This window comes from Eurytemora carolleeae, unplaced genomic scaffold (genome assembly GCF_000591075.1).
Source record: "Eurytemora carolleeae unplaced genomic scaffold, Eaff_2.0 scaffold188, whole genome shotgun sequence".
Taxonomy (NCBI): domain Eukaryota; kingdom Metazoa; phylum Arthropoda; class Copepoda; order Calanoida; family Temoridae; genus Eurytemora; species Eurytemora carolleeae.
The window spans coordinates 246,130-267,020 of NW_019396140.1; the positions used below are offsets into that span (position 1 = coordinate 246,130).

Sequence of the window (20,891 nt, forward strand, 5' to 3'; positions counted from 1 at the left end):
ATTTATCTTTTATCAGACAATAAATTGAAGGGTACTGTTGTGAATCGGACATGACTCTTTTTTAAATGGAGGGATACTTCAAATAGCGTACAGTCCCTTAAAAGCTCGAAGTTTAAACCACAAAGTACTCATTTCTTAAATGGCTATTTTTTGATTATTTTAAATTTTGTTTAATTCTGATTTTAACATTTGGCAATAATGTAATACAATCTTCGTCAATTTGATGAATCCGACTTGTCATTTTTAATTTAAATGTATAATTTTTTATTAATGATATTAGATCTAAAGGGCCATAAAAGATCTTCCTTTTTAAAGTCTTCTGAAAAAATAGGGTAGCCCCTATTATTGTTCCTATTTTCTTAGTATTTAGTCAGTTTTAGTTTCCAGTTACTAATCAGTACACACTACACAGTACACACTAAACTAGTTCTAGTTATTAATAAGCACACAGGGAACTTGTTTCTAGTTTACTTATTAGTACACACTGAACTAGTTCCTAGTTACTTAACAGTACACACTGAACTAGTTCCTAGTTACTTAACAGTACACACTGCGCTAGTTCCTACTTACTTAACCGTACACACTGAGCTAGTTCCTAGTTACTTAACAGTACACACTGATTCCTAGTTACTTAACAGTACACACTGAGCTAGTTCTTAGTTACTTAACAGTACACACTGATCTAGTTCCTAGTTACTTCACAGTACACACTGAGCTAGTTCCTAGTTACTTAACAGTACACACTAAACTAGTTCCTAGTTACTTAACCGTACACACTGAACTAGACCTAGTTACATAACAGTTCACGCTGAACTAAATGTATATGGGTCTACTCAGTACCAGCTCTAATATAATCTAATCATGATTTTTTAAATTATGTTTAATTGTTAAGTTTGATTGGATTTTCTATTTTCCTATATTTGCAGTCCTAAATTGTGATATTATATCATCTTAGATAGTTATATTTCAGAACTAGGACATAAATGCTCCTCGTGGTTTGAGGAGTACAGAGGAATATATTGTGAGGTCCTGGCATCTTGAGCTAGCGTTACAATGGCGGTAGGGAACTTTAAGGGACAGTAGACATAATTTCAAGTGACCCTATTTTATTTACATAGTGTCATGTCCGATTTACTACGGTACCCTTCAACAGCAAAGATGTTAAAGTTATTTTTGTTTTTAGAAATATTGATAATTTTCTATTGTGGGTTTCTGTAGAAGTGATTTGTGTATTTAGTCTGCAGAGACAACGAATTTAATGGTTCCTTCGTGAATCCGACATTCGATGCTTTTTTAAATTAAGAATCACTTTAAGTTAGGCAGTGAGTCCTTAATCTAGTTGATTTTTTCAAGTTAACATTATTAACGATTATGGATCAAAAAAGACTTAAGAGCCAAATGTTTGAAATAACAAAATTTTAATTTGTATTTTTATTTTTCTTCTTTTCTCACTGAAGACTTCTGTGACGTTCAATCATAAGTACTTGTTTTAGAAAAGACAATATTTCAAATAATTTTTGTACTGTATAAAATTAGGGCTGTACGCTATTTTGCTTTATTTTGCGGAGAGAGAAGATGCATTATTGGAACCTTCAAATAGATTTTAGTACTATAGATGGCAACGTAAAATTTGTACACTAGTTGTATTCTGACGTCACAAGTGTCAATTCAGTTTTTGTGTTCGACAAAATTATTAATAATAGTGATTATTTTAGAATACAGTGTTTATCTTACAGTAAAATATGTGCAATTTTCTTTATTTTTTGTTTTCACATTTATTTATCTAATCTTGGTAAAACTGTCAACTAATGTAAGACAATTTCGTTTCCTTGTTTATTTGACACTTGTGACGTCGTGCATAATTGGTCCATTTCTCTGTTGCCACCTATTGTACTTGATAATCTATTTGGGAACCTTAAACTTGAATTCCACCTGTAGTTCTTCAGTTTTATACTAATTTGTAAGAGTTTTACCTGTATACGCTAAATATTTAAAAAAACATCTGTTATTTTTTCCATTTCTTGGTAGATTTATTTAGTATGTATAATTGTTAATTCTTTCAGTTTAACATGGACTTTGATGCAGAATTTAATGTGAGTTTAGGTTTGGGTGAAATCAAATTTGTGTTTGAAGGAATTGAACACCCGACTCAAACTCTAATTTAATTTTAGCAACCTGATAGTGTCAACCTTAATAAAAACTTTCACTATTTTCTATTTGATCTCGCAGAATTCAACCTTTTAACTACAAAGTTTACATTATCATTTATCAGGTCGCTAAGAATTAGGTATTAGAAGTTCGAGTTTGAAGCTTTTAATATAGGGAGAATTTTTTAACTATTATATCGTTAGAAAATTTAACCGGTTTTAGAGGTTCTCCCTGTTTTTCATAAGATGGTGGCGCACTGTTTTTCTTTTTGTTAATTAAAGTGCAATAAAGGGAATACGGTGTTAAGTTAACACACTCATAACAGTTCAAAGGAAGGTTTTAAAATTTTGAAAGTAACTTTTAGAAAACTTTTTTTCCTTTTTAAGATGTAACCTTAAAAGGTAACAGGGATCATTTTCAAATTCAAGAGAAAATTTCTGTCTTTCAGCCCTGCACCTTAGGCAAAGGTTTTTGAAGTTAAGTTTTTTTTTCATAAAGTAAGAAACTCGAAAACCAAATGACATGAATAAACTCACAAATGTTATGTCCATCCAAAACTCGTTTTTTAAAATTAACGAACGGTCCCTTTAAATGAGCTGTGTACTGTATGTATAAATTACAGGATGCCGGGGTGGGAAGAAAGGGACCGGTTCTCCTGGACTCCTTGTCTAAAGAAGAACTGATCGCTAAGTGTAAACAGCTGCTACAACTTGCGCAGAAGGCTAAACAGGCGAAAGACGGTATGTGAATGTATTTTTTTTTTTTGGTGTTGAGTTCTTCTCTTTCTTATCGGCAACTTTCTTTTACCTTTAGGCCTGTGGGAAGTTGTCATTTGGGGAAAGGAAATCTTTAATTGGGGGGAAAGTGAAAATATACAGCAATTTGTGCAGAAGGATAAACCGGCTACAGACAAAAAAAACAAGCAATTTTTTATGGTGTTTTGGGTACTTTTCAAAAAACATTTTTTCGGTGGTAATTTTCCAAAGGACATTTTCCATACGTAAAGTTAGACTGAAAAGAAAAGATGCCAACGGTTTATGATGGTTAGGGAATGTTTTAGACATGAGGCTAGGTTATGCCGGGGGGGGGGGGGGCGGCTTAGCTCGGAGATACCAATATGGAAATTGATCATTGGGAAGTGGATACTTGGGAAATTGTGCCCACGGGATGTTTTCTTGGGAAATTTTTAAAATAAATTTTACCTAACATATTTTTCAAAACTTATGTTTTAGTTTATAAATTGGTGGTTTTTTTTTAACTTTTCTGTAATATACTTTTAGTTAACCTTTGTACTGTGTTTAGTTAGTGTGCTAGCTTGTTAACTTATTCACAAAATGTTCCTCACTATCTCCTGTGCAATTTATAGTGAGTAACATTTTTTTTAACAACAACCACATAATATATTAGGATTTTGTTTCAGAAATGGTTTTTTTAATTTTAATTTTGTGTTTAAATTATGTTTTAACATTCTTGGAATCTAATTTCTTTAATGTTTTTTGTTACTTGTACTCCCCCCCCCCCCCCAATTTAGTCCATGGCTTGCCTGTGTAGTACCTTTAGATATCTTGAAACAATTAAAGTTAAAACTTTAATTTAGATTTTGAAATGTTAATGATTTTATTTTAATGGCGGATGATTTCTAGATTTGGCGAAGAAATTTGAAGAGCTTGCGGCGGAGGGAAGGGTTGAGGCGGAGAAGCGGAAGTCGGAGAAGGACAAGGATGAAGAGAAAATTAAGAATTTAGAATCCAAGAACGAGGAATTGATTGCTGGACAGGATCAGATCCAGGATCTGTTGGAAGCTAAACAACGGTAAATTTTTTATGGGAAAATTATTAACAATGATCAATTCCAAAACTGAGGATTTATTCCATTGATTATAAAAATCTCGATTGATACTAAATTTCTATTTTTTTCAACAAGAATATTATGGGGGTTTCGGGCTAAATTTTGAAAAATTTTAGTTAAGTGATAATTTATTTATATAGAAAAGTTTAAATAACATTTTTGATACCGAGCAGCATTATTGTTCGGGGGTTCCCTGTCAAATGTCCCTGATTTGTTTTGAATTGCTTTGATTTGCTCTGATTTGCTCTGATTTGCTCTGATATGCTCTGATATCTTGTTCCGTAAAGGGACTATCAAAAATAGGGCATGTCCGATTCACTATGATTCACTTAAAACGTTCGTTTCAGCCAAAATTTAAACATACTAGAAATTCAAGGCGCTTCGTGCCCCTCTTTCAAGGCGTGTAGGGCGCTTCGCGCCCATCTTCTATTTAAATTGTGAACATGTTCTTTTTGTTTACATTTTAAAACAAAGAAGAAAAAAAATTTGCGGATTTAAAAAAAAAAAATCACAGATTTTCAAGAATTTAAATTTTTTTACAAAATTAAAAACCTTTAAAACACTTTTTTCTAATTTTTATCATTCATAAACCTTCCCTGTGGTCACGTGATGTCCCACAAAAAATTTGGGCCCGATCGGTTCAACCGTTTTGACGTTTATTGGATACAAACAAACAAACAAACAAACAAACAGACAGACAAGCCAAATTTTTGTATAGATTGGGTTTCTTGCAGACATTATCTTGTATAATCTCGTATTTATATGCAGAAGAGATCGACTAATAAAGGAAATCGACAGAATGAAACACTTTTTAATATAAAACACGTCTCAGATAGAGGGTTAAAGAGTACCGTTGTGAATCGAACATTTGAATAATTTGAAAATAACATCCCCTGTCTTTTTATATTAATAAATATGTCCTAATATTGCAGGCAGCTAGATCGGATTAGTAAAGAGAATGAGAGTTTACTCCAACAGATTGATGCATATAGTGAGGAAGCTAGGCTGGCCGGTCAATCTAAAGCTAAGGTTGAAACAGACCTGAAAGAAAATAAATCCAAGATGGCCGACCTAGAGAAGAAAGCAGGGAAAGCTTTGGAATCAGAAGCTGCATTGATCTGCGCAAAGGAAACTGAAAAAAAGCAGAAGGATAAATTGTTGAAGATGGAGAAAGATATGAAGAAGAAGGACGAAAAAATAACAGACTTGGAGCAGAAGCTAAAAGCTGAGGAGAAAAAAGCGGCAGATTTAGTTAAGTTAGATTTAGATAAAACTGCAAAGATAAAGGAACTAAACGAACACCTAGAGTCGTTGAAAACTAAATGCAATGAAGATCATGATGTTTCACTTAAAGAAACAGAAATTATACAACTTAAAGATATGATTGAAATTTTAGAGAAGTATAAAGAAAATGCCGAAGATCTTCAAACCAAAATGCAAGAGGAGACTTCTAGCTTGAGAAATGAACTTAAAGAACTGGAGTCAGGTAAAGTTGAAACTCTAAAGGAATTGGAGGAAGCAACATCTCGTTATCAGTTCCTCGAGACGGAGAAGAAGGTTTTAGAATCTACTAATGAAGGACTTATCTCCGAACTCAATCAGTTAAATGAGGAAGTAAAGAAGAGAGGAGAGAAGATAGGTAGGCTAGAGCAGAACTTACAAGAACAGCAAAAACAGCAAGAAAGCAAGAAACAGGAAGAGATAAAACTTCAGGAACAGCAGGACAAGGAGAGACTGGAGAAGGAAGAGGAGAAACAGCAAGAGAAGGAAACTGAACTCCTAGAACAGTTGTTAACAGTAAAGAATACTTTGAAAAAAACATATGCGGACCTTGATGAAGCACGGAATGAGAAGGATAGATTATATGATCTGAAATCCAACCTGGAGAAGAAGGTTGAAGAACTTGAGGAAGAGTCTAAGGATCAAGGATTAATGATTGAATCACAGAAGAAGGAAATCTCTAGTCTTGATTTCGAACTGTCGGAGTGCAGGGATAGGATGAGTAAGACTGAGATAAATTTGACTGAACTTAAGTTAAAACTTCTGGAGGAGTCGGAAAAAGTTCTGCTAAATGTTGCTCTTGTTGAAACACTAAGAGAAGAAATTAGCAAAGGAAATATAGAAATAAAAACTCTAACTGAATCGCTGAACCAGATTAAACAGGAAAAGGACGAGACTCAAAAAATCCTCGAGTTGAAAAAAGAAGAATTAGCTAAAGCCACAGAAAATCTAGAAAAGAATTCTAAAGAAATGAACGATCTTAATGCCAGAAATGAAGAAAATGAGAAGAATAAAGCTCTAGAAGAAAATATACGTCGGAAAGAGGAAACCATCGAAGCATTGAAGGTGGACTTAGATAATAAGGAAGGAAAAATATCATTTCTGCGTAAGGAGAAGGAAAATCTAGAAATTAAGATGAATTCCTGCATAGAGCAATTAAAAACTGAAAAAAAGGATCTAGAAATAGAAATTGAAGATTTTAAGAAAAATAAAATGGATGGAAGCAAGTCGGAGGAAACCCTTCAGGATATGAGCAGAAGGTATGATCAGTTGTTAGTGAAAAATACTGAACTTGCCGAGTTGCACAAGAACTTTATAGAAGAAGGGAAAGTTTTAGAAAAAGATTTAAGCGCTCGTCTGACTGAAATTGCTGCACTGACGACAGAACGAGACAACCTTGCTCAAGATATACAAAATGTGAAGACCGAAAATGAATCGTTGAAAAGCGACCATGAAAATATCACGGAAAACTTAAGAACTGAGTTAAAAGAAATGGAAACCAGATTAAAAACAGCTCTCCAGGAATCAGATTCAGCTAAGGCTAATTCAAGTGACCTGAGCAAGCAAGCCCAAATTCAATCAAATAAATGCCAAGAGTTGGAACAAGCTCTGAGTGAGATGAAAACCAACTTGACACTGAAGTTGGAAGAACTGACTAACATTACTTCGTTTAAAAACAATCTTGAGATTGAATTAAAAACCAAGACGGAGAACTTGGTTTCCTTGTCCCAGGTTTCCCAAGATCTCCAGATGGAACTAGAGAAGAAAACCAAGGATCTTGACTCCAGGTGCCAGGAACTACTAAAGAAAAAGCAAGAACTGGAGATTTCTAACAAGAAGTGTTCAGACCTGAGTTGTGAACTGGACAGTGTCCGGATACAGACTGGAAACAGTATGAACAGTAGTGCTCAGGAGCTGGATGAGAGTAGGAGTGAGATCATGAGCACCAGCACCGTCAGCAGGGTCGAGGAGTTCTCAAGGATGAAAGATGTTGAAGACTCATTCGAGGATCGATATTCAAAACTCAAGCTGGTCGCCATTAAACTAAAAAAGAAGGTGAATGAACAAACCAAGATTATTGAAGAATTAGAACGGATGAAATCCAAACCTAAACCTGAGTCTGAACCTACAGGAATGAAAGATAAGATTGCAACCTTGACCAAGAACTTTACTCAGCTCCAGTCTGAATATGACCAGGCTGTGGATAAGATTGACTACCTGGAGAAGAAAGTGAAAGATCTGACCAAGGATCTTGAAACCATGATGACGGAAAGCATGACCAACAAACAAAATGCAATGGAAGCATCACAGAACCTTCTCTCCGCTAAATCCGAGATCACTAAATACTCCGGACTGGTGAGGGAGAAGGAGGTTGAACTAACCTCTCTCAGGGTTACCCTGGACCAGGAGCAGAAGGAGAGAAAGTGTGTAGAGCAGAAAGTAAAAGAAACCGGTTTCCTGGAAAACCAATTAAAGGAGAAATCAAACCAGATATTCTTGATGGAGGAAACCCTGTCTACTCTGAAGCTGCAGGTTGGACAGCTGGAGGAAACTCTGGTTCAGGAACAGGAGAGGTCGGAGCGAGGACAGAGTTCTCTATCCTCCACTAGAGCTCAGCTACATGAGGTAAAACTTTACCAAACCTCTAACTCGCCAATATGTAGGCCAATTTCGAAATTTTAATAATAAAAAACTTTTTATTTTACACTTTTTATGATAAACTCAAATTAGACTTGTGACTGTGAAAAACAGAACCTAAATTATAGTTCAGCATAAATCCGTAAAAAATACTTCTAATGGGTCACTCTGTTGCAAACAAACTTTTAATTAACGACATCAGACCTTCTTAACCCTCTCACCAGTTGAAAAAAATGGTTGAAAATCTTCCAGATTTTTTTTGCCAATCTAAAGTAAGTAAGTAAACAAGTAAGTAAAGATTCATCCCATTCTTCTATGTAAAACAGTCAGATAAAGAGAAAATATTTATCAAATCAAAGAAATTTAAAAAATCTTTTTCGGTCCAAGGATCTAACCCTCAGGGACATCTCGTAGATGTCAGCTTATGTACCTTATTCGGAAAATTGTCTAATAGATGAACAATCCCTTTAAACAATCAAATTTTCTTGCATCCTAGGTTGAGGTAGAGCTGGTCAAGAAGAGAGGAGAAGCAGAGGAGCTGAGTAAAAAGTTTGAAGAAACTATGAGAATGTACGAGGATACTAGAAACCAACTAGCAACAGTTCTTGCCAGGTTAGATAGATAGATAGATAGATAGATAGATAGATAGATAGATAGATAGATAGATAGATAGATAGATAGATAGATAGATAGACAGACAGACAGACAGACAGACAGACAGACAGACAGACAGACAGACAGACAGACAGACAGACAGACAGACAGACAGACAAGCCTTTATGAGCTAGAAATTAACTGTACTTTCTAGGTTTGCTATTATAGATCCAAACAATTTTTTTAGGGTTGTATAAGTCCATCTTTGTATTTCCTTCCCTAAACTCGACAAATAAAGACTTTTTTAAATACTGCAATCTTTAATACCATGGCAGTGGCAAAAAAGTCGGACTTATCTATTTTTCAGTCCAGGAGTAAATATTGTTTCCATTTAGTCAACTTGAGGTTTAATTATACTGGAGTTCTCTGAATCTCTAACTATGTATGAAGTTGTGCGTGGTGTCCAAAATATTTTTCTTTTTTCTGCTGCATTGAGAAAATGAATAATTTTTCTTTAGCAAGTTATGTTAAAAAAATTTCTTTTTTGACTCTTTGATTTCTCTCCCCCTGAATTTTTCACTAAATCCCCTCTTCTTGACTCTTTGATTTCTCTCCCCCTGAATTTTTTACTAAACCCTCTCTTCTTGACTCCTTGCTTTCACTCCCCCTGAATTTTTCACTAAACCCTCTCTTCTTGACTCCTTGATTTCTCTCCCCCTGAATTTTTCACTAAACCCCCTCTTCTTGACTCCTTGATTTCTCTCCCCCTGAATTTTTCACTAAACCCCCTCTTCTTGCCTCTTTGATATCTCTCCTTCTGAATTTTTCACTACACCCTCTCTTCTTAACTCTTTGATATCTCTCCTCCTGATTTTTTCACTAAACCCTCTCTTCTTAACTCTTTGATATCTCTCCTCCTGATTTTTTCACTAAACCCCCTCTTCTTCATTCTTTGATTTCTCTCCTCCTGATTTTTTCACTAAACCCCCTCTTCTTCATTCTTTGATTTCTCTCCTCTTGAATTTTTTTTGTTTTTGTTTTAGGAATGACAAGGTTGAGGGACAAGAACGGAGTAAAGTTGGTCAGCTTGAGAGACAAGCTCAATCTTTAGAGCTCAGATTACAGGTTAGAAATTGTTAAATATATTTAAAGTTTGTTTGTTTGTATGTCCAATCATAACTCAGAAACTTCTTAACGGATTTGCCTAAAATTTTGATAGAGGAACTCTGTTGAAACACGCACATGTTTCTAGCTAGGGTTTAAAGCTCATAGTAGAATAGGGTTACTCTTATAAAGAAAACTTTTCCGAATGAGGGAAAAGAAAACAATTGTGTTGAAACGTCTTGACTATTTGCATAGTAGCCTATCAAAGAAAAGGAATCCAACTTTTTAATGTTAACTGGTTCAAAAGTTTATGCAACGAAGTTATACATAAACATAATAAAAATTCGAAAAAAATTGAGCAAAAAATTCATGCATAAACTTTTGGGTGGCACTATAAATTGTCAACAATAATAACAATTTTTGCCTGTTATTAAATAAACAAGTTCAAACCACTCGTACAAAACTATCTTTACCACTTTCAACAATTATTATTCCTTATTTTTTTTCTTCAAAACTCTCTTCTCTTTTTAGTAATATTTAAGGTTTCCTGCTTTTTCAACCACTATTCTTATATTTTCAATGATCATTGCTCATGCTCATGTATTAGCTCTGCTTACTTTAATTATTATATTTCTAAGAAATTTTAATTTTGTAGAATATTATTTTTAGAACAAGACAGCTGAATGTAAGAATCAGGAGGTTGAACTGGAGAAGGTTAGAATTGAGTTTGAGAAATACAAAGTTCGGGCGCAGAGCGTCCTGAAGCAGGCAAAGGAGAAGGGGGAGCAGGAGGTCGTGAGGGGGAACCAGGACGAGATGAAGACCATGGAGAAGATCAACACTGGACTGGAGGAGAGGATGAGAAGCTTGATGGTTGAGTTAAAGACGGTGCAGATGGAGAAGGGAGGGTTACAGGAGGAACATGATAGACTGATGGAGAGACAATCTCTTCTACTCCAGGTACAAGCTTAGCTCAGATTAGTTTCACTAAGCTTAGCTCATATAAGTTTGAATCAAGGCAACCCTGCATTCAAAGTTGTCATTACTTATTAATAAGTGATTTACATCGGTATTCTGAATCTCGATCTAACTATTATCAACCTGCACTGTTCTTAAAGGGAGTGACCGGCAATGTATGGGGGTTTAACTGAGTATGCAGTAGTTTGACATTTTTAAGGATTCATTTGAGACATATAAAACGTTTCCACGATCTATAATTACTGAGTTTAAGTGCAAAGTCGATGTTCAAAATCATGAATTTGGGTGGATATGAATTCAGAATAATTTTTTTAATTATTAAATAACGACGACGAAAAAATAGAGTAAAAATTATACTGTAAACTAGCTAGATGTTTAGGAACGTATTTCTCAAAAGAAGTTTGTCAAAAATTCCAGAAAATCGGGAGAAAATCTTTGTGAATAATGAGAGATTATAGAAACTAATAATTGAATAAGATTACTTATTTTTAATGATAAAAGTTAATTTTTATTTTCTCAATCTGTTTCTTAACAACTAATTAGTTTACTGTTGAATTTTTTACATTTTTTGTCGTCGTTATTTGATAATTTAAAAAAAAACGATTCTGAAAACGTACCCACCCAAATTCATGATTTTGAGTGTCGACTTTGCGCTCAAACTCAATAAATATACGTCGTAGAAATGTTTTAATTGTCTCCAATGAATCCTTAAAAATTGCCACAATACTGCATGCAGTTCAGCCACCATACATTGCCGGTCATTCCCTTTAAATTCATGAATGAATTTTCCTAAAAATAAAAGTCAACAAAAGAAATATTTATAATAGATATAATAGTTCATATTTTAAAGAAATTAACATCCCCTTCCCATCCAAACCTAGTGAAATTTCCCACTCTCTGATAAATAATAAAATTAAAATAAAACCTCATTAATACAATTCTGACTGTCGGAGATAAGACAAGACAAAAAGTTGAATTATCACCATTTGTTAGGAGATTGCTGGTAAAGAGAAGACCTGGAGATCCAAGGTTGAGGAGATGGAGAAGAAGCAGAAGATGGTTGAGCTGGACTTGGAGAAGGGGGCGGAGAAAGTGTCCCACCAGATGGAGGAGATCAAACAGAAATATATGCAGGACCTGGAGATTGCCAGGTAGAAACATGTTTTTTAAGATTCTTCTTAAACCGGTTCCTAAAAGTCTGAATTGACCAGTCAAGAATATTTTTCAGTGGAGTATTAATCTTTAGATCAAGTCAACCACCTCGATTATTCCGAAATCTGAGGGACTGTCGACATGATTTCCAGACACCTTGAGATAGACGTACGGTTTATAGCGACGAACATAGTTTCATTTCTGTAAATTTCGTTCTCTGTCTCTGCTGCATCCAGTTATTTTTACAATAAACTGCATTTAAAAGTTTCCCTTTTTTAGTAAAACAAGGATATCTTCCTCATTGTCACTCAGATTAAGGTTTATTTAAAGGGTACAGCTGTGTATCCGCCACGAAACTAATTTTGAGGGTCAAGTGTAATGGCGTGACTGGTGATTGAGTTTATTTTCCAATTAAGGGAGAAAAATTTATTTTTATCTTTTTTATTATTTTTCTTTAAGAAGTGAAGTGAATTAAATTGTACTCTAGGGCATCCTACAGTACTGAGATCGGTAGATTGAAGACACAGATAGATGTTGCTGAGAACGAGATTGTTAGACTTGAGTTTGTTCTGCAGAAGGAGCAGGTTCGTCAGGGCTTAGGATTTTATTGAACTGAACCAAGGGTGTTAATAATTATATTTTTTTTTATTCTTTCCCCCCATGTAAAATTTTTTTAATTTCCTTTACTACCTATCCCCCTTCCCTTTTGTTTCACCCTTCCATTTCCTCCTTCCCTACCTATCCACTTTTTCTTTTTGCCTTTTCCTTCCCTTTTCCTTCCCTTTTCCTTCCCTTTTCCTTCCCTTTTTCCTCCCATTTTTCCTTCCCTTTTTCCTTCCCTTTTTCCTGCCCCTCTTTGTTCCTATATTTCTGTCCCCTACGGTGAACAAACATTATTTTTTAAGAAAAAAAGTACCACTGACAAATTGTTTTTTAGGAGGCCAGAAGGTATGCTGAGGAGGCTGCTGGAGCCCAGCCGCCAATGGAGAGGTTGGATATATCTCAGATAGAACGCGAGGCTGCTGAGGGTCAAGAGGTTGAGCCTCCTTTAGGAGGAGGAGGATCTATACAATCTCCTCTACCTCTAGATCAACTGCTTGCACAGGGAGATGGTGCAGGTAGGAATTTTGCGTATTTTAAGAAATTTCAACGTTATCGTAAAGGGACTGTCTAGTGTCTACGTAATTTCAAGTGATTCTTCAATTAAAGAGGTACATTAATGAGAAAGTTGTTTATCTACCTTTAAGGAATTTAAGTAGATTGAAAACTATCAATTTTCCTATAGAAATAAATAATTTTATTTAGACAAAGACAAAGACTGAGTACCATTGTGAATCGGGCGCTTAAGTCTTGAAATGTTGGATCACTTCATTTCAATAGATACTCATGTTTTTTTTTCAAAGTAGATTATTCTTAATTGTGTGTTCTATGCAAAAGTGACTTGCAGAAACATTGGAGGAATTATAAGAATTAAAAAGTTAGAAAAACGATGATACCGTATATAAGTTTTAAGGGTACCGATGTGAATTGTCCCTTTAAGTGAACCTCTGTCTTCTATTTATAAAGTGCCATCTGTAACCATTCATAACACCTTAACTTAGTAGGATTGAGATGTTTTTTTTCTATTTTATAAATTGTAAACTGTTGATGTACGGATAAAAAATACCATTGACATTACTTTAATTAAGGATTTTATTTTGCTCTTTTCTTTCCTACACATAGATATAGCAAATTTATATTTCCACTAGTTTATCAAAATATTTGCTTTCATGGCGAAGTGGTAAAGTTTTTAAATCGACCGCTTTTTTATAACAAAAAGTACCATTTCATGATTTAGCAAAGGAGAAATCCAAAAATAAATAAATAAATGAATCTTTAATATAATTATAGCAATATAAAAATAGTTTCAGCTTGAGCTTCATTTCATTTTCATGAGCCGCATTATATTCTCCATGAGCCGCATTTTTGCTGATCTGGTGTTTATTCAGTACCATAGTATCTATCTCCGTAGTCCCCTAGACCTGGGACTATATACTTGTCCTCGTTTAGATGGGAGTCAACACACCCTACAGCATATTAGAGGATCTGTAAGCGCAATTTAAAATGTCCTCCGTGCAACGATAGCAATACCCTCTTCTCAATATGGTACCCTTAGAATCTTAGTCTGGTTTATTATAAAGTAGATATCAATGTTGATAATTTTGAAAACTGATTACATTCAATTGTGGTTTATCTAAAAAACTGACTTACTTCTGCATTTCTACTTTAAAATAACATAGAAAACGACAATATCTTGCACATTATTGATCACATAAAAGTTTCAAGGGTACTGTTGTGAATCGAGCAACGTCACCTTTGCACGGAGAGTCACTGAAATTGCGTTTACCATTAAAAATATTCACAAATAATTATAAAATATTCTCGGTAAAATAAACAGCCATGCTCTTTCTTGATTGCAAATTCAATATCAAGTTTAGGGGTTGGGGAATTTTAGAATTTTAGAACTTTAAACCCCTCTAATGGGGAATTAAATTTAAGGGTCATTTTTCCAATTTATTAACCTGTTATAATATGGATTTCTGGGAACAGTTTTGCCATTGCTTGTAGCCCTTCAGGGCAACAGATTAAGTTTAGGAACATGATATTCTGAGTGGAAACTCCGTTCTCCTTCAAATAGAAATTAGGAATAAGATTATCATAATATAGAGTTTTTAAATGGTCATCGTTATCTTTACATTTATTTCAAATGTTACTAATTAAAATTATTAATATGAGATGGAATTGAAACTATAGGAAAGATGCTTTCCAGCCAATTCATCGACAATTCTTGGTAAATCATCTTACCAAACTTTACCTTGATCACCTCAAGCAATCCCTGTAAAGAATGATTTGATTTCAAAAACGTGAATTGAAAACACAGTTATGTTAACAAAGAAGATAACTGGGGTATTGTGAACTGTACATTCTGTGAAAAGAGGAATGAACAGTACACGTGATAAACGAAACCAACTGTTTACTGGTCTAATCCTAACCTTGAGAACTTGAATAGCTCTGATAGCAGATCCAGCAGTGGCTAGCATAGGGTCTACCAGGAGAACAAAACTCTGGTTTATATTCTTAGGTAGTTTCTTGTAGTAGAGTACTGCAGGCTTATCCTCCCTGAACTCAAGTTTAGTGATCAATGGTTTTCAGTTGCATGGTATCAGGATTTAATGGATCCGTAATATTTGTTTGTGTCTGGATCCGGATCCTCAAAAATATTTAGATCCACAGATCCGGATTTAAGTAGGAAAATATCAACTAAAACTTTGAAGGAAAAAAACCTTTTGCCTTAAAAATCCTCTTTTTAGATTCATAAATAAGTAAACAGCAATATTATGAAATATAAATGAAAGAACAACATTTTTAAGACTTTTTTAGACTTTATGAACTTTAGTTGAAGATATGTGTTTCTATTATATAGTCTTAAATTAAACTAATGAATATGAGAGCTAAATCTTTCCCTGGATTCATCTCTCTGAATTAGGATCTTGCCGACAGAGAATCCCGGAGAGAGTACTCTAACAGCCTCCTGGAGAATATCTCCAGATCTGACAATAGACACAATACATACTGGAGGTCCAGGAGTAGGACTATCCACAGGACCTGCAATATTAGAGATATTGTGCTCTGGTAGTACTATATTGCTTGGGTTCTATTTAGTTAGGTTGATACAGGTTAAACTCTTAGATTTACGGAAATGACGACCTAGATGTCTAGGTTGATACAGGTTAAACTGTAAGATTTATGGAAATGACGACCTAGATGTCTAAGTTGGATTAAAAACTTATCAGGGGAGAACGAATGAATCAACTCTGGGACAAATGAAAGAATCCTATCTGCGGTGAATGAATGAATCCTATCTGGGGTGAATGAAAGAATCCTATCTGGGGTGAATGAAAGAATCCTATCTGGGGCGATGAAAGAATCCAATCTGGGGTGAATGAAAGAATTCTATCTGGGGTGAATGAATGAATCCTATCTGGGGTAAATGAAAGAATCCTATCTGGGGTGAATGAAAGAACCCTATCTGGGGCGAATGAAAGAATCCTATCTGGGGTGAATGAAAGAATTCTATCTGGGGTGAATGAAAGAATCCTATCTGGGGTGAATGAATGAATCCTATCTGGGGTGAATGAAATAATCCTATCTGCGGTGAATGAATGAATCCTATCTGGGGTAAATGAATGAATCCTATATGGGTTGAATGAATGAACCCTATCTGGGTTGAATAGATTCATCTTGCTAGAGCTGGATATAAGAATCTTTTCCGAGTTGAACGAATGAAGCTTGTAAGAGCTGGATGAATGAATTTAATTTATGAAGTTCTTTAACCTGTGACAGTTCCGCAGGGTGTTTGAACCTCTCCCTCCACTACAGAAGGAAGACGACATAATGCCTCTTCTCCGAGTATGCGCATCATACGGTCTCCTATTCTTTGGAACTCATCAGCCTTCGTGTCTCTGCAATTATTAGCAATTTTATTTACTGAACAAATATAAGAAATATATATCCTTCATAACTATAAAATCGCCATTGAAAGAAACCCTAATTATAACATTCCTGTATCGTTTTTAAAGGAGCATAATGTTTCACATAGATTAATTTATATTACTTACTTGTTTCTTAGTTTGAGAAGAAGATATGAAACAGCCCTTGATTCTACAACTGTCAGATTTGGATGGTCTTGAGCCATTTTAATCTGAAATTGTTTAGTTCACACAGATAGTTAATAATCAACTAGTGTTTTTACCAATTTAAAGGAAAATAAGATTCTTGTGGTTACGCCCCCCCCCCCCTCCTCTCCATACTGTTGCCATGTCTAAGTTCAAGTTGTCCTCGTGAAATCCTAAAAACGGGTTCAGTGAACTTGGTTTCAGAATGGAATGTATATCTTCTAAATCTCCTAAACTTGATTTGAACATAAGTACACGGAGTACACTTGTGGCGTGTGTATGGTTTCTGCTAAACTGGGAGTTTTCTCTACTTCTCTCATCAACACTGACAGGGTTAAATACTCCCTCTAATTATATTTAGGATAGAATATGACAACGTAGGGTCGTTCTTTCTGAGAGAAGTAATAATGTGTTTTTTTGTGTCTTAATATTTTACATGTTTTTCACGTGGGTCGTTTATACAGTAATTCCAACACACGCGATATCCATCGGCAATTCTTCTTAATGAAGAATATTGAATGTTATTATTACATTTTAATTTTCTTTATAACGTTGGAAATGATATTTTTTTTATGAAAGGTTAAACTTTCAGACAATTCTTGAACATTTTGAAAGATGAAGTTTTGCGGATTTTTGGAAATTTTTTAGGACATTTACAACTTTTCTCAAGTCATGGGTGTATCTGCATTTGAACTAATGTCGTTTGAACTATTGATCATTCTAACTACTGATAATGACGTCATTTCAGCTGTAGTTCAAATAACACATTATTTATTCATTTGAGATATGAAGTTTATAAAATTTTTATATTTCATGAAAAAATATAGGTCAAACAATCATCGCAAAATAGTTTAAATGATTAAACAATATTTCACAGATTGACATAAAAATAATTCAAATGACAAAGCAAATAGTTTAAATAAAGTATTTAATAGTTCAAACGAGAAAAAGTAGTCCAAATGAGCAAAACAATTAGTTTAAATTAACCAAGGTAAATATCTTCCAAATGAGCAAAAAAATAGTTCAAATGAACCAAAAAATAGTTCAAATGAACCAAAAAATAGTTCAAATGAGCTAAAAATTTGTTCAAATGATCAAAAAGAGTTCAAATGAACAAGAAATAGTTCAAATGAGCAAAAAATTAGTTCAAATGAGCAAAAATAGTTCAAATAAATCAAAAAGATAGTTCAAATGAGCAACTATTTTTTAGCTCACTAGCCTTAGAGGGCCGCCCATCTTCTAAATTAATTGTGAACATGTTCTCTTTGCGTACATCGTAAAACAAAACAAAAATAATTCGCGGATTTTCACAAAAAATTTCGTGGATTTTCAAAATTTTCAAAAATTTAATGAAGATCAAATTTTGATGGAGACAAATATTTGAAATTTTGATCATTCATGAACCTTCCTTGGGGTCCCTAGATGTCCCACAAAAAATGTGGGCCCGATCGGTTCAGCCGTTTTGACGTTTATTGGATACAAACAGACAGACAAACAAACAGACAGACAAGCCAAATTTATATATAGATTTGAACTAAATATTTTTGTTCATTTGAACTTTTTTTTTGCTTATTTGAACTATTTTTTTGTTCATTCGAACAAATTTTTTGTTCATTTGAACTATTTTTTTGAAACTTTCTTTCTGGGCCAAGCGCCGCGGCTAAATCAGGCTCTAAGGGCCGAGCGCTGCAGCTAGGATAGGCTAGGGAGCTTAGCGCTGCAGTCACATGACCAATAATATCAATCGTTGGTCAACTATTTATTGGCTCATTTGAACTATGTTTTTGCTCATTTGAACTATGTTTTGTGCTCATTTGAGCTATTATTTGGCTCATGGAACTATTTTTGGCTCATTTGAACTATTTTTTTTGCTTATTTGGACTAATTTTTTTTTGCTTGTTTGGACTATTTTTTGCTTATTTGGACTATTTTTTTGCTCATTTGAACTATTTTTCTGCTCATTTGAACTATTTTTTGGCTCATGCTTCCAAGTTAAGTGGATTGACTTTTACAGGGAAAACTCCAGGCAAAGCTGGATTCCCAAGTTATAGTACCTACCTATATGGATAGACTTAAACTTATACTGAAGAGTAATACATACAGTCAAACTGCTATTGAATATTATCTTATCATATGCATAGCTAGTAGTCTAAATATTAGCGCTGATGGGAGGAGAAACTTTAATCTGATTAAACCTTAATATTTCAGGTTTCCAAGACCGTGAGACGGTTCGCAGTACAGCTAGTTCTAGGCAGGGAGGGGACCGCGCACCAGGAGTTGACCGACAAATTGCGCATCTTTCTGCGCTCCTGGCAGAGAGTGAAGCGCAGAACGGGAGATTGGAGAAATTAACAGAGGTTGGTAGATACACGGGATTTTATAAAAATTTTATATTTTTCTGTTACTTGGGTATAGAAACTGCTTTTTCATATACAGGGTGCCCCAATTAGCAATTAAGAGACTACAAAAGGTCGTCTTTGATAGCCATCCAAGGATAATGTGTGTTTAAAAAAAGTTGCACAACTCTAGGAAGTACTTTACAGGAGAGCTTGTGTACGATTTCGTGGTTTGACAGTTTTGGCACAGATTTTGACGCTAGATGTTAAGCATCCTATAACATTTTTGGGGCGTTCTCCTGACAAATTTTATATAATATTCAAAAATAGGGATTAAAAAATGTTGCTTTTAGAATTGTTAAGTATTTTGTTAGAAGATTAATATTTTAGTTGCGTCATTTCTTATAACCACCTTTATATTTTAGGTTGTAAAACAAAAACTAATTTCTATTTAAATCGGACTGTAACCTTGCTCATTTCAAACACGCAGCCGGTCAGCTATCCCTGTTTTAGCCATGCTTTCATTTCTTGATGCCACCATTTTTAACAACATTAAACTAAAATACGTCGCAGGGTTTTCTTTTTTATCGTTGACTTAACGTTATAATAGTACAGTGAGAACCAGAAAACTGTGGAATAGTTAGACGACATTAAAACAATACTTAAGTGCATGTGTGTGATGTTATTACAATGTCCCTATTTTACTATTTCGTCTTCATTTTTCAAAGTTTTCTGGATCTTACTGCAATATTCTAAAATATTGATAAAGTGGCATGTCCGATTAACAACGGCGCCTCATCAAGTGTGAATTAGAAATCAATGTTTTTGTTTTTGAGAACTGGTTATTTCGTTTTTGATTTCTCTTTAATTGTGATTTGTGAATTTCTTGCTTCTAGAAAAAATGGAGAAGCTATCAAAATAAAACAGTTTTCCAACTAGAAAAACGACGCTATCCTCCACATTATTGATAAGATTAATTCAAACAATCTTCTCCTAGGTATTGAAGGAAGAGATCCGAACCTACCAGCGGAGTGAGGAGAGACACAAGCATATAGAGAACCTGGAGTACGTGAAGAACGTAATCTTGAAGTTTCTAACACTAGGCGGAGAAGAGAGGTCTAGGCTAGTTCCTGTCCTCTCAACTATACTTAAACTATCAAAGAAGGAGATTGATCTTATTCAACAAGTTGTAAAAGGTAGAATCTTTGTCTTATTTTAGAAAATTCTAAATTATTTAATGTCGAAATTATTTCAGCTGAAGAGGACAGTAGTGGCGGTGGTGGTGGAGGAGGGGGTGAAGGTTGGGGTAGTTATCTTCATCTCTGGTCTAGTCCCTAGGTTTACTAACCTAGTTTTAGTATTCAACGGGACTACAGTCCTGGTTCTGACATCCAACGGACATGGTTCAGACGTCCTAAAAGGCTAGATTCTTGGTTCTTTGCACCCAACTGTCAGTGGTCTGACGGGACTAAAATCAAGCGTCCCACGGTTTAACGTCCTACAAGCCTACATTTCTGAATTATGACCGTAGCGCCAAAAATCCTGCTTCTTCTTTATTTTTGTTTACATTTTTTCATGAGGTTGTTGTGTGTTAATAATACACATTTATCATTTATACATATTGTACAAGGACTCCTTAATTGTGCATTTTCAGTTTGTAATGTTTTAAATTTTGTTTCCCTTGTTTCTTTGTGATTAAACTGTGATAAAATAAATAAATATACGTATCTATTAAATTTCAACTTATCTCTGCAAAACTCTTAAACATATCTCTTGTTTCTTGTTCTTTTTGGACCTTATATAAAAGTATAGTCATTGGTCCGAACATTTTTAAATAGAGATTTTATGTACGTATGTTAGCATGCACACACAATATATATATATATATATATATGTGTATATAATATGCATATGTATAGTATTTATATGTATATAAGAATGAATTCTCAAGGTGTAAGTCTTCCTATGGGAAAATTTATCTTTATAAAAAAATTAAATTATTCACTTTACACGACACACGTATTAAGTTCTTTGAAAAAGTTTTCGGAAACGAAGTCCTAAAATTTGTCACCAAAAAGTCTTGTGAAATATTTTTTCA

The 20,891-nt window shown here is 34.3% G+C and overlaps 2 protein-coding genes across 4 annotated transcripts; one reads left to right on the forward strand and one right to left on the reverse strand.

Annotated features, from left to right (window-relative positions):
• The first annotated feature begins 24 nt into the window (after nucleotides 1-24).
• On the forward strand, nucleotides 25-20,535 carry LOC111696132 (GRIP and coiled-coil domain-containing protein 2). 3 transcript variants are annotated; one of them, XM_023465683.1, is made up of 14 exons: nucleotides 25-1,059; nucleotides 2,064-2,093; nucleotides 2,771-2,888; nucleotides 3,792-3,960; nucleotides 4,929-7,902; nucleotides 8,411-8,526; nucleotides 9,552-9,633; nucleotides 10,282-10,572; nucleotides 11,584-11,741; nucleotides 12,230-12,326; nucleotides 12,680-12,860; nucleotides 18,666-18,814; nucleotides 19,791-19,989; nucleotides 20,049-20,535. In XM_023465683.1, the coding sequence occupies exons 1-14, from the start codon at nucleotides 1,054-1,056 to the stop codon at nucleotides 20,129-20,131; spliced, it is 4,653 nt and encodes a 1,550-aa protein (XP_023321451.1). In that variant the 5' UTR covers nucleotides 25-1,053; the 3' UTR covers nucleotides 20,132-20,535. The 3 variants fall into 3 exon arrangements, with proteins under 3 accessions (XP_023321451.1, XP_023321452.1, XP_023321453.1); XM_023465684.1 differs by lacking the exon at nucleotides 2,064-2,093; XM_023465685.1 differs by lacking the exons at nucleotides 25-1,059; nucleotides 2,064-2,093 and adding an exon at nucleotides 3,451-3,513 and having other exon boundaries at nucleotides 2,803-2,888.
• On the reverse strand, nucleotides 13,417-17,041 carry LOC111696133 (uracil phosphoribosyltransferase). The gene is made up of 6 exons (XM_023465687.1): nucleotides 16,401-17,041; nucleotides 16,117-16,244; nucleotides 15,246-15,387; nucleotides 14,775-14,901; nucleotides 14,304-14,409; nucleotides 13,417-13,808 (listed from the first exon to the last, which is right to left on the reverse strand). The coding sequence occupies exons 1-6, from the start codon at nucleotides 16,475-16,477 to the stop codon at nucleotides 13,723-13,725; spliced, it is 666 nt and encodes a 221-aa protein (XP_023321455.1). The 5' UTR covers nucleotides 16,478-17,041; the 3' UTR covers nucleotides 13,417-13,722.
• Nucleotides 20,536-20,891: the final 356 nt, after the last annotated feature.